This window comes from Rhincodon typus, chromosome 22 (genome assembly GCF_021869965.1).
Source record: "Rhincodon typus isolate 14 chromosome 22, sRhiTyp1.1, whole genome shotgun sequence".
Classification (NCBI taxonomy): Eukaryota; Metazoa; Chordata; class Chondrichthyes; order Orectolobiformes; family Rhincodontidae; genus Rhincodon; species Rhincodon typus.
Genome location: NC_063353.1, coordinates 9,983,055 through 9,996,568, shown reverse-complemented (window position 1 = coordinate 9,996,568; position 13,514 = coordinate 9,983,055). Strand labels below are relative to the sequence as shown.

Genomic DNA, 13,514 nt, shown 5'->3' with positions numbered 1-13,514 from the left:
TTTGTTAAAGGTCTATTCCAGTTTTTATTTTGCAGGAATTTGATGTGACTGAGTGGCTCCCTAGGCTATTTCAGAGGGCATTTAGAGTTGACCATATTGCTGTGGGTCTGGAGTAACTTATAGGCTAGACCAGATAAGAACTGTAGTTTAGTTATGAATTGACATCTTTTTGTATGGCAGTTTTGGCAGTTTCACAATTACCATGTTCAAATCTGCAGTTATTTAATGAACTGAATTTTTTCAAGTTTCATAGCGTGATTTAAACTCCTTTGTCCGGGCCATGAATCCAGTTGCATCATCACTATGCTACAATAACCTCAATGCAATAAAATATTCCCAATGTGCTTCAGAGAGGCATTATAAAACAAAATTTGATGCCAAGCGTCATAAGACAATATTAGCTTAGGTGACCAAAAGACATTGGTTGGTCAAAGAGATTACTTCAAGGTGTCATTTCTATCTCTGATCTCTTGTTCACAGCCATTCTTATGCATAACCTTGTTGGCTGTGCTTTCTGCTGCTTGGGCCTTGCATTCTAGCATTTCCATGACCATCATTGGTGTCCATGCCATCTATTGTCTTGGTTCTGAAATTACCCCACTTCCCCAACTTGTGCCTTGTCTTGTCAGAACTCCAAAACTACCCCTTCCTTGTTTATATTTTTCTGAATGTACTGTTTTGAGTATTTTTGAATATCCATTTATGTTCTGTTCGCTTTATTTCTTTATTCTTTTTTGGGCTGGTAATGTTAGAATTTGTTGCTCATCCCGTTGAACTAAGTTTTAAAAATGCCATCTTGGAGAGTAGTTTGGAGCTGATCACATTTGGGTTTGGAATCACGTCCTTAGGGAGCTATGGGTGACTGATTTCCCTGCAGAAAATGAGTGAAATAGATTGTTATAAAAACCTATCAATGACAGTTTCACCCTTGGTATCTGAATTGAAGTATTTTACAATTGCCTCATAGGTGGACTAAACTATAATGCTAAATGAGGCCAGGTTCAGTTTAATTATTATACTTCTTTATTCCACAGCACACACAAAAAGTCAAAGATGTGGTCAGAACTGGTTGATTACGTTTACTTCTGCCAATACAATAGTGAGAGCCACAACTCCAGTGGGTCATCTAACTTGGACAGCTCACTAGCGTCTGGCGCTGGTGTGGAACAACTGTCCCTGCACACTGCTTTTTCTCTTGACCGCCTGTGGAGTTTGTATTTGTATTCCAGATGTGGAGTTCAAAGTCCATCAGCTGTCATGGTGGGCTTTGAACTCCAAGCAAATAACCTAGGCATTTGAATACTAGTACAGTCACATTATCCCTATCTATACCATCTCGTCTACTCTTCTTTCACAATTAATAGAATAAGGGTTAAAATGAACCTTGATTTCACAAGGGATTTATCCCCTTCCCTTTTCTAGGTTTCTTTTCCTTTACCAGAAAATATCTCCACGCCATCATGTCTGCATCATCATTTCAAACTCCAATGAAAATGCTTCTGAGTAAGTATTTCTCCTGTTGGTCTACAAGATAAGCTGGAATTCTTTCTCATGAAGATTTGTATTGTTGCATACATTCCAGTCCAGGTAGGCAGTGTACCTTTATGACAGTAAATGACATCATGGGATGTGACATTCCAGTGTAAAGATAACCTTCCAGAGTAGTAATAGTTGTAGCTTGCTTGCAGTCACTGTATCTTCATCTTCAGGGTAAGCACAGAACCCAGACTATGTGTATATCTGAGATCTTGCAGCAGAGTGAATAGTGAGTGTTACTATTAAACTTCAGGACATCTGCTTCAATGAGAGCTTGGTCTTTGTGGTATACATTGTGTGGGCTAACATATAGTGAATACTGAGAGGATATCATACCAGTAGTGGTGTTTTACACAGAAATTACATCAATGGTCATTGTGAACAGACTATTGCCAAATTCTGAGTTATAAATGTGGGATTCTGGAGATTTATCACCAAATTTCTTAGTGGCTGCAATGAGTTTGGTTTTGAGCAAGTGAGACTGTTGAGTGTTTGGGCCGTCTTTGGATACCACTGATGACAAGAAGGTATCAGTCAGTTCTACAAGTGACATGAGTAATTGACCTTTATCGGAGTTGGCATGCGCCACACCCTCTATATTTTTTTGGTAGCCAGTCCCATACTAGTAAGGACAGAATTCCCTTGGTACCTGAATTGAAGTATTTTACAATTGCCTCATAGGTGGACTAAGCAATAATGCTAAATGAGGCCAGGTTCAGTTCAATTATTATACTTCTTTATTCCACAGCACACGCAAAAAGTCAAAGATGTGGTCAGAACTGGTTACGTTTACTTCTGCCAATACAATAGTGAGAGCCACAACTCCAGTGGGTCATCTAACTTGGACAGCTCACTAGCGTCTGGCGCTGGTGTGGAACAACTGTCCCTGCACACTGCCTTTTCTCTTGACCGCCTGTGGAGTTTAGTTTCCAAATAGCAAATGGCCTTCCTCAGTGCACGTGTTCAGCTTTATCCCTGACTGCTCGCAGGATGAGATCAAAAGCCTCCCAACTTCAAGGGTGCGAAGTGTTTATTTCTCAAGGGGCCAAGCCACCAAATTGCCCATTGTTTGAACTCTGGGAAAACATTTCATGATCATTGTAACAACCTCATTCCTCCTGAGTTTGAATTCTCGAGCGGCATGCTGCAATTCTGAGGGGCTAAGCCCCTTTGAAGAAAACCTTGGCTCAAAGTGCATTTTAAAGTAACTTCCAGCTAGATAAATGGCTACAGAACACTAAAATGTGACAAAAAAGCTTTCTGTTATGTCCATAGAGTTGCTCACTTTGCCACTGAGTGATGACTAAAATGTTTTACAAACAAGTTGTTTTGCACCAAGAGGCTGCCTTGTTAAGTTAGACCAAACACGCTTTTGACCATTCTAAAATTTGTGAGGTCTGTTTGTGATGTTCAGCATCAAAGGGTTAAATACTTGGGAGGTCTTTTGCATCTCCCTGTTGAAACGATCAAGATGAATATTTAGGGATTCTGAAGATTAGTGCTCCGGGATTCCACTCTCCAAATGGATTCACTGAGAATTTACATTTCTTTTGGTCTTATTACCAGCTGGTTATGCTGATAACTATAATTTATATTTTGCTGAGTGCCCCATTAGTCCCCTACTAATCCACAAGCCTGCTCTTCTGGACTAATAGAAAAGTAATTTTTCCAAAAAATTGCCTCGTTTTGTCCTCCAGCGAAAATAAGGACGTGACAGATGGAGCCAATATCATGCCATGCTGTTTCTGCAATTAAACTGAGAAATGAAGAGCAATCGAAAACAGACTGAAGGAAAGTAATACTGGCTTGATCTTCTGGCATGTCACTCCCTTCCCTGAACTAGCCGAGGTCTTGTTCCTTGCTGCTGCGTGGAGCTGACATTTTGGTATCAGCCGCAATTCACGTTGTCACTTCGCCTGTGTGAATGTGCCCAGGTTTCCAAATTGACACGGTGATTTGCAGGAAGATTAGCTCCACCTTTTGTGGAGTTCCCATGAAGCCAACCTGGCAATGTTGGTGGGTATTCCCTAAGAAACCACTGTTGTGTTTGGGCTTTGGGATGCCTTTCCACAAGAATAAACGGAAATCAGTAGACTTTCATCCCAGCCTCTCTCTGCTACTTGCTCGAGTGGAGTTTTCAAATCCATGGGAGTCAGATATTTTTGGATAGTGATACAGGACAGTAAAAATAAATGTATCATTTATACGTTGTGGCTGCTAGCAACAACACTGTTAATGTTAGGATTCTGTCCCTTTTCTAAACCATTTGGGGCTGACATTGAAGAGTCAGAGGTGTTGCTTGGGATTTACTGAGATAAAAATTCTCTATTCTTGGCCGTTGCTGCTTCTGGTTTGTGAAACTGGAATTAAGATTTTTAATTTATTAGCTGACAGAATTTGAAATGGCAAGCCTTCAGTGCCAAGAATTTCTAAAACTATCACTGCTAAGTACTTGGGTTCATTGTAGACCATTTTACTGTAGGAGGGAAGAATGTTATCTGGCCAAGTAAAATGCTTGCAACATGTCCACATTAATAGCCCACTTACAGTACCTATATTCAGAAAACCAACTGGGTTTATTTTGTGTTCAAATCATCTATTCTAATCTTTGTTGCATTTATAAATTGAAAAACAGAATTCTGTACTTCCAGCGCACTTATTTCTGCAGATAATGTCACACTTGAGTCATTAGTTGTGCAGGTTTATACATGTAGAAATTGCTTGCATTATTACTGTGCTCTTGAGCCAGCAGCATTCTCCATTGATCAGAGGCTGCTTGTTTACAGTGTTTTGGCAAGTTGCTGATGTACTGCTCCCTGGGGATAGTGCAGGGGTTAATTACTGTTAAACTCTTAGTGCCAACTAACAACACAGGCTTACTGCTACATTAGAAATGACACTACTAAGGAAAGCATGAGGTGAATGGCACTTGGCAAAACTGGAATTAAAGTGACAGAGTCTTGGAGTGGAACTGACGTTTGTATTATAGAGGCTATCACATAATTAAGACTACTAGATGTTGGCTTTGTCAGCCAATATTGGGCATTATGAATAAGAGAGTGTTTGACCCTTACTTCACCTGTTTTTAATGGCGTCCTTTCAGGGTCATCCAATCTTTGATGTATATAATTGCTGTCTGAATGTGAAATAGTGCAACTAGCAGGTCTCCTCTGGCATAGCCCATTTTTAGGCTGTAGTTGGACTGCGAAACACTTGCTTTCACTTGTCCCTGTGATTCGGTTACAGAGGAGGAAGCACGTTGTCATTTCTAAGATTCGAACTTTGTGTTGAGGAATTTATTTTACAATATGGTGTTATTTTTAAGTGCATTCTTGCCCCCGGTGGGCAAAGAAAATATATTTTGTTCCTTCACATGACACATGCGAAGATCAGAAATCAATCTTGCAGATCATTGCTTTACCCTAACATTTAGAAATGGAATTATGTAGCATAAAATTGTTTAATTTGTGTCTTTGTTTTACAAGTACCTTGGTCAGTACATACTATTAGCAAAATCCATCTGTTTTGATAAATAGATTAACAATTGAGCTTGTATTTAGAATGTGCTTTCAAACTTCAATGGGGTACAGTCCTCACTGCTTAGTAGTCTATCCTGTCAGCCGCAGCCTATATGAGGCATCAATGTCGGGCAGGTGCTCTGCTCCCCGCTCCGAAACGGCAGGCAAGCCCCAGGTGGACAGAGAAAACACTTCAGGGATTCCTTCAAGGCCTCACTGGTGAAGCGCGGCATTCCCACAGACATCTGGGAACCACTGGCCCAAGACCATCTAAAGCGGAGGAGGAGCATCTGAGAAAGGGTCGAGCGCCTCGCGACCTGCCATGGAGAAAATGCGGAAGATAGGTGAAAACAGCGTGAGGGAGCGCGCTGCCACAAACCAAAGCCCCACCCACCCCTTCCCAAGTGTGGCAGAGCCTGCGGTAGCCGCACCAGACTATACAACCACCTACGGACTCGCCCTGAGAGTGGAAGAGAGTCTTCCTTGTCTGCGAGGGACAGCCAATGATGAATGATATGAGACACATGGCATTTTTCACCAATTTAATTGGCATTTACACAGGTTGGTGCTGGGGCACTGACTTGGGATGTGGGACACCAATATGGCAGGCCCTGAACAGGTTTAGTTTGAAATCTCAGGTCGTGTCCTTTGGCTCTGCGTTATTTTATTCATTTGAAGAGTTGCGTTGTATCCATCTTGTTGAATCGGCCTGCCTTTCTCAGTTGTTGTGTTTTGTTGCATATTGTGAGCAAATTGCATTGATGTCAACATGCCTGCTACAAGTGAATCAGGACTGCATGGACCTTTGAGATTCCTCACTGGTTTGGGTAGTGATCGTTTGAGTTTTATGATGGGGGTGGTGGTTTGTAACAATTTAAACTGTATGCTGGAGTGCTGCTGAAATGTACTGCAGCCTTGAGAGCTTAGTGATTAAGGGAGAAGGGTGAGGAGGGCAGGGAGGTGTTTCTTCCTTGTTCTAATTTTGTCCGCCTATCAAAAATAGCATAACTGAGAGCCAGTGGGGAATTAGCTCTGCGAATATCCCCATCCAAAATTGTATTTGCATAAAAATAAAAGATAACTTCACAGACCAATGGATTTGTAATTCATAGAATCATAGAATCTGTACAGTGTAGAAACAGGCCGTTTGGCCCAACAAGTCCACACCGACCCTTGAAGCATCCCACCCATACCCATCTCCCTATAACCTACCTAAGCTACACATCCCTGAACACTCTGGGCAATTTAGCATGGCCAATCCACCTAGCCTGCACATCTTTGGACTGTGGAAGGAAACAGGAGTACCCAGAGGAAACCCACGCAGACACTGGGAGAACATGCAAATTCCGCACAGACAGTCATCTGAGGGTGGAATTGAACCTGGGTCGCCGGCGCTGTGAGGCAGCAGTGCTAATTGCTGAGCCTCTGTGCTGCCCAAATTGGTTGCTCATTTACATTATGTTTTAAAGCTTAGGAGATTTTTTGGTAGTTGATATGTTTCATTAATATTAGTAAAGATTACAAGCAGTAAGAAATCTTATAGGGTGTGGTAGGTTTTATTCATTACAAGTTAATCAGAACATTTGTGTGATGTAATGGCAGGATGAAGGAGGTCCTAGATGCCAATGGTCCAGGGCAGTAATTTGCCAGTAGTGCTTGCTGCTTGAGGTTGTATAACTCAGTTCAGAAGAGATTTACCAGGATGTTGCCGGGTATAGAAGGTTTGAGTTATAAAGAAGAGAGTAAAATTGTCATGGTCCACAAAAGTACTGATGACAAGCAGGACAAAGGAAAAAGCTACATATTGGCAATATGAGGAGCTAGCTGATAAAAACTGGCATGAGAGAAGTGCATTCCGATTTGTGTGAGAGTGGAGAAAGTGGGATCTGTACCATTGGGACTGCCTCCACTTTGAACTATGTTGGGGCCAGTGTTCTAGCAAGCTGTTTAACTAGGGAAGTAGGGAGGGTTCTAAATAAATAGTGGGAGCGAAGAATCAAGCTTAGAAAGATGTGGTAAATGAAAGTATAGAAAAGACAAAGAGAAAAAGATCTTCCTATGGCTGGACAGGAAGGGATCAGATGGACAAATCTAAGACTAAATTAGATGGAAAGTTGGAGACTAGAAAAGAAAAAAATAGACCAAAACTAAAGGGTCTGCTTCTGAATGCACATAATGTCAGAATTAACAGATGAACCAAAAGGATGAATAGAAATGCGTAACTTCAGTCAAACATAGATTGAGACTTGAATATTGAAGGATACAGGACATTTAGAAATGGTGGGAACCTAGGAAAAGATGACAAGTTGGTTTTGTTAATTAATAATGGTATAGTAGAGAAAAGTGCTGTAAGATGAGGAAAGCAAGATACAGGAAAGGTTTGGGCCAAAATGAAAAATAAGGCCAAGACACGAGGAAGTTATAATAATAACTGCCCAGTAGAATGGAATATAAGGAAAGAAATATATTAGACCTGGTGCAACGACATGCGATTAATGCCTGGCCTCCTTGTGAAGGTGTCTCTAGGTAGCAATGGGAGACAGCAAGAACTGCAGATGCTGGAGTCAGAGATAACAGTGTGGAGCTGGAGGAGCACAGCAGGCCAGGCAGCATCAGAGGAGAAAGAAAGATGACATTTTGGGTCGGGACCCTTTTTCAGAAATGGAGAGGGGGAAGGGAGCTGGGAAATAAATGGAGGAGGGGTGGGGCTGGGAAAGGTAGATGGGATAGTGATAGGTGAGTGCAAGTAGGGAGTGATGGGAATTGGTCAGTGGGAAGGGTGGGGCAGATAGGTGGGAGAGAAGATGGGCAGGTTGGTGTCAGGTCAAGGAGGCGGGAATGAGAGGTAGGGTTGAACGTGGGATGAGGGTGAGGGGTGGGGGATTTTAAAACTGGTGAATTCTATGTTAAGGCCATCGAGCTGTAAGCTGTAGGCGGAATATGAGGTGCTGCTCCTCCAGTTCACGTGTGGTATCATTGTGACACTGGAGGAGGCCCAGGATGAACATGTCATTAAGGGAGTGGGAGGGGGAGTTAAAATGGCTGGCGACCGGAAGGTGTTATCGATTATCGCGTACAGAGCGCAGATGGCCCACAAAATGGTCCCTGAGTCTGCATTTGGTCTCACCGATATAGAGGAGGCCACATCGGGAGCAACAGATACAGTAGACCAGGTTGGAGGATGTGCAGTTGAACCCCTGTCAGATGTGAAAAATTTGCTTTGGGTCTTGGCTGAAGGTGAGCGGGGCGGTGTAGGGGCAGGTGTAGCACTTACTGCAGTTGTAGGGAAAGGTGCCGGGTGTGGTGCGGTTAGTGGAGAGAACGGAGCGGGCGAGGGAGTCATGGAGTAAGCAGTCCCTATGAAAGACAGATGGGTTGGAGAGAGAAATATCTCTTTGGTCAAGGGGTCAGATTGTAGGTGGCGGAAGTGGTGGAGAATGATGCGCTGGATGCGGAGGTTGGTGGGTCATATGTGAGGACTGGGGTCTCTGTCTTTATTTTTCTCAGGGGGCGGGGGTTTGAGGGCAGAAGTGCGGGAAATGCAAGAGTTACGGTTGAGGGCATTTTTGATCACCAGAGGTGGGAAGTTGTGGTCCTTGAAATAATAGGACATTTAGGATGTCTGGGAGGGCAACGCTCCATCTTGGGAGCAGATGCAGCAGAGGTGGAGGAATTGGGAATATGGGAGCGGATTCTTGCAGGAGGATGGGTGAGAGGAGGTGTCGTCAAGGTAGCTGTGGGAGTCGGTGGGCTTGAAATAGATGTCGGTCTGAGGCAGTTTCCAGAGATTGAGATGAAGAGATCCAGGAAGGAGAGGGAGGTATCAGAGATGGTCCAGGTGAATTTGAGGTTGAGGTGAAACTTTTTAGTTTAAAGTTCATGAACTGTTCAAGCTCCTCATGTGAACACAAGGCAGCGCCGATACAGTCACCAATGTAGCGGAGGAAGAGGTCAGGGATGGTGCTGGTGTAACAGCAGAAAAGGGACTGTTCCACGTGGCCTACGAAGCGGCAGGCATATGGATGCCCATAGCCACCCGTTTAGTTTGTAGGAAGTGGGAGGAGTTAAAGGATGAGTTTGGTTAAGCAGATGAGGGTGTCGGTGGAGGGGGACTGGTTGGGCCTGTGGGAGAGGAAGAAGCAGAGGGCTTTTAGGCCATTTGTGTGGGGGAAAGAAGTGTACAGGGATTGTATGTCCGTGGTTTCCCAGCTCCCTTCCCCCTCCCCATTTCTGAAGAAGGATCCCAACCCGAAACATCAACTTTCCTGCTCCTTTGCTGCCTGATCTGCAGTGTTCCTCCAGCTCCACAATGTGTTGCCTTGGTAGCAATGACTGTGATATTACCGAATTTTAGGTTCCATTTGAGGGAGAAACAAGTGGCTTCAAAATTATTATTTTGAACTTAAATAGGGCAATTAGGAGGGCATGAGAGCAGAGCTAGCTGAAGTGAACTGTCACATTAGGTTGAGGGAATTGCAACGGCAGGTATGTAAGGGGATATTTCACAATACACAGAATAAATAAATTCCAAAGAGAAAGAAAAAGGCAAGTGGAGTGCTATTAACTAAAAACAATAAAGATAATATCAAGCTTAAAGAAAAGGTGTATAACTATGCAAAGTTGGGTGCCAGGGCAGAAGATTGTTTTGAATATATTAAAAAAGCAGAAAATAACTAGAAGCTTAATAAGGAAGGGAAAATTTGAGTGCGTGAGAAAACTAGCTAAAAATGTAAAAAGAGACAGGAGTTTCAGTAGATATTTAATAAAGGAAAGAGTTAATTAAATGAGTGTTGGTCCTAAAGAGAGAGAGTCTGCGGAATTAAAATGAAATGATGATAGATGAATTGAAAAAGGAGGGAAGAACTGAATAAATTATGAAACCATACCATGATGGTGAGCAAAAATGTTTCTAACTGTAGAATGCCAAGTCCCTGGGTCCTGATGGACTTCATCCTAAGCTCATCAAAATAGTGGCTTGTGAAATAGTTAATCCATTGGTTTTAATTTTCCAAAGCTCACTTGGTTCAGTGAAAGTGATCAGATTGGAAAATAGTGAGTGTAACTTCCTTATTCGAAAAGGGAGGAAGGCAGAAAGCAGTCAACTAAAGGCTAGTTAGCTTAATGCCTGTTTTAGGGAAGATGTTGAATGCATTAATGAAGAAGTTATCACAGGAAACCTAGAAAAGTTGAGTAATTGAACAGTCAACACAGTTTGGTGTTTCACGCTGATGGTGATTGTGGCTGACAAAAAGTAAGAGGAGCTTCTTAGAAGGGTGCAGAAAAATTCATGAGGAAGCCACAAAGGGTGAGTGGTGAACATTTTTTCAAAGACGAAGGAGTGTCAGTTTCATCTGCATCTAAAAAATGATGAAGCAAGTCCAAAATCTCCTCCACGGCTGAGAGTTTGTTAAAGATATTTTCAAATGCATCATGGGTGAGGCTTCCGGTCTGGCTCAGTACAGCAAGCACCAGGCCATCAGCTCCTGAGACATCCAGACCCCTGTGTATCTGTTGCAGTCGCCTGGGGAGCACACTGTGTTGGAGGGAATACAATCATTGACCAAGTGGAGCCGGTCCAAAGAAATCTGCAAAGGCAATTTATGAAAAATAACATGATCTTGTGAAAGCGATTCCACATTTAACAAATTTATTGGAGTTGTTTTGAGGAAGTAACGTGCGCTGTGGATAAAGGGGAAACTTTGAATTTTGTGCTCGGATTTTCAGAAGGCTTTTAATAAGGTGCCACATCAAAGGTTATTGCTGAAAATAACAACTCATGGTGTTGTGGGAAGTTAGGAAATTGCGGGATAGCTGGCAGAATTATTTGTATTATCTATAACCATTGATGAAGTGCCGGAGGACTGGAGGGTAGCTACTGTTTATTTAAGAATGGCAGTAAGGAGAAGCCTGGGAGCTATAGACCTGTGAATCTGACAAATTGGTGGAGGTGATTCTGAAAGATAGGATTTACATGCATTTGGTATCCATGGACTGATTAATGGTAGCCAGCATGTTTTTGTGTGAGGGAAATCATGTCTCACAAACTTGATTGAGCTTTTTTTGAGAAAGAAACAAAAAAAATTGAAGGCAGGGCAGTAGACGTTGTTTACGTGGAATTTAGTAATGCCTTTGGTAAGGTTCCGCATGGTAGACTAATTAGTAAACTTAGATCATAAGGGATTCATAGCGAACTTGCTAACTGGACACAAAATTGGCTTGATGGAAGGAGACAGGGGAATGACGGGGGGTTTATTTCAGACTGGAGATCTGTGAGCAGTGGTGTTCGACAGGGATTAGCACTGAGTCCACTTTAATTTGTCATATAAATGATTAGGATGAGAATATAGAAGGCATGGTTAAAAAGTTTGCAGATGACACCAGAATTGGTGGTATGGTGGACAGTGAAGAAGGTTATCTAAAATTACAAAGAGATCTTGATCAATTGGGGCCAATGGACTGAGGAATGGCAATTGGAGTTAATTTGGATAAATGTGAGGTATTTTGCATTTTGGTAAAACAAACAAGGGCAGGACTTAATATATATTAATGGTAGGACCCTGGGTAGTGATGGAGAACAGAGACACCTAGGGGTTCAGGGACATAATTATTTGAAATTTGCATCACGGGTAGACAGGGTGTTTAGGAAAGTGTTTAGCATGCTGGTCTTTATTGCTCAGACCTGTGAGTGTAGGAGTTTGGATATCATGTTAAGATTGTACAGGATGTTGGTGAGGCCTTTTCTGGAATACTGTGTCCAGTTCTGGTCAGCCTGTTATAGGAAGGATATTATTAAACTGGAGAGGGTTCAGAAAAGATTTTCCAGGATGTTGCTGGGAATGGAGAGTTTGAGTTATAAAAGTAGGCTGGATAGGCTGAGGCTATTTTTCATTGGAGAGTAGCAGGTTGAGAAATGACCTTTATAGAGGCTTATAAAAGCATGAGAGGCACAGATAAGGTTAATAACGAAGACCTTTTCTCTAAGATGGTGAGAGTTCAAAAGTAGGTGTCATGTTTGTAAGGTGAGAGAGAAAGATTTAAAAATGATATGAGGGGCAAATTTTTTTTTTTACACTGTGGTGCTGGACGAAATGGTGGATGCAGATACAGTTACAACATTGAAATGATATTTCGATAAGTACGTGAAAGAAAATGTTTTGAGAGATATGGGCCAAAAGCAGGCAGGTAGGATTACTTTTGTTTGGCAACGTGGTTGGCATGGACTAATTGGACCAAAGGGTCTATTTCTATGCTGTATGACTCTAGCTCACTAACAGGAAATGCAGACTAGGCATTTTTTGGTTGGCAAGAAATCATCAGTGGTATCCTACAGGGATTAGTACCATGGTCTCAAATTTTCACAATTTGAATAAATTACTTCGATGAAGAGATGTAGGATATGATTGCTAAATTTGCTGATGATACAAAGATAAGTAAGAAGGTAAGTTGTGAAGTGGATGTGAGGAAGCTGCAAAGGGATCGAAGTGGGTTGTGAGTGGGCAAAGTTCTATCAAATGGGTTTGTGATATGGGAAAATATGATAACGTCCATTTTGACAGGAAGAATAAAAAAGAAGTGCATCTAAATGTTGGGAGAACGTAGTGATCTCCTGTGCAGAGAGGCCCGAGTGTCCTGGACAAAAGAAACACTGCACACTATATTTGTCTCCTTATTTAAGGAAGCATGTACTTGCGTTGGACACAGTTCGGAAAAAGCTTGTCAGACTAATACGCAGAATGGATGGGTTGTCTTATGAGGAAAGGTTGGGCAATCTAGGTTTGGAGCTTGGGGTGAGAGGTGACTTGGTTGAAACGTAAGTTCCTGAGAGGTCTTGGTAGGATGGATGTGGGGAGGGTAATTCCTCTTGCTGGTCACTTTATAATTAGAGGTCACTGTTTGAAAATAAGCAATCATCAGCTTAAGAGATGAAAAAAAAATTGTAGTTGACGAGTCATTGGAACTCTGCTGGAAGCAGAGTCTTTGACTATTGTTGAGGCAGAGCAAGGAGCTGAAAGGTTATCAAGGGTCTGGAGAATGTGAAGTAATCAGAGCAGCCATGATCTTACTGAATGGCAGAGCAGGCTCAAGGGGCAAATTGACCTACTTCTGCTCTTCATTTGTATGCAACCAGGTGGGATTTGTCTTCAGAAAGTCATTACTCATTGTTATTGCTCCTCAGGCCTGCCTTTGATCAATGCTGATTTGAAAACCGCTGCAGGATTTGAAAGAAGCTCACTGTTGTGCTTAGATGTCTTGGCCACTGCGGGCCATTTCAAGTAGATTTCAGCCACTGGGTGGAGCTGGAATTTTTTGAAAGGGTTTCTATCCCCTTTGTGCAACAGGACCTCAAAGCTTGATATCTCCTTTGCAGGCTAGATTAGGGTGACATTGTACTCTGAAGGAAGAAGGCAATTATGCTGCAGAAGGAGATGATATGGGCCACTAAAGTAGTTGTCACTGGCT

At 42.4% G+C, this 13,514-nt stretch overlaps 1 protein-coding gene across 1 annotated transcript in view; it reads left to right on the top strand.

Moving 5' to 3' along the window:
* Nucleotides 1–1,426: 1,426 nt before the first annotated feature.
* Nucleotides 1,427–13,514, top strand: part of arhgef39 (Rho guanine nucleotide exchange factor (GEF) 39) — a 61,740-nt gene continuing 49,652 nt past the window's right edge. Inside the window, exon 1 of the mRNA XM_020515963.2 lies at nucleotides 1,427–1,503. Coding sequence (XP_020371552.2) covers nucleotides 1,461–1,503 — 43 coding nt within the window. The 5' untranslated portion in view covers nucleotides 1,427–1,460. The remainder of the gene's footprint in view (nucleotides 1,504–13,514) is intronic.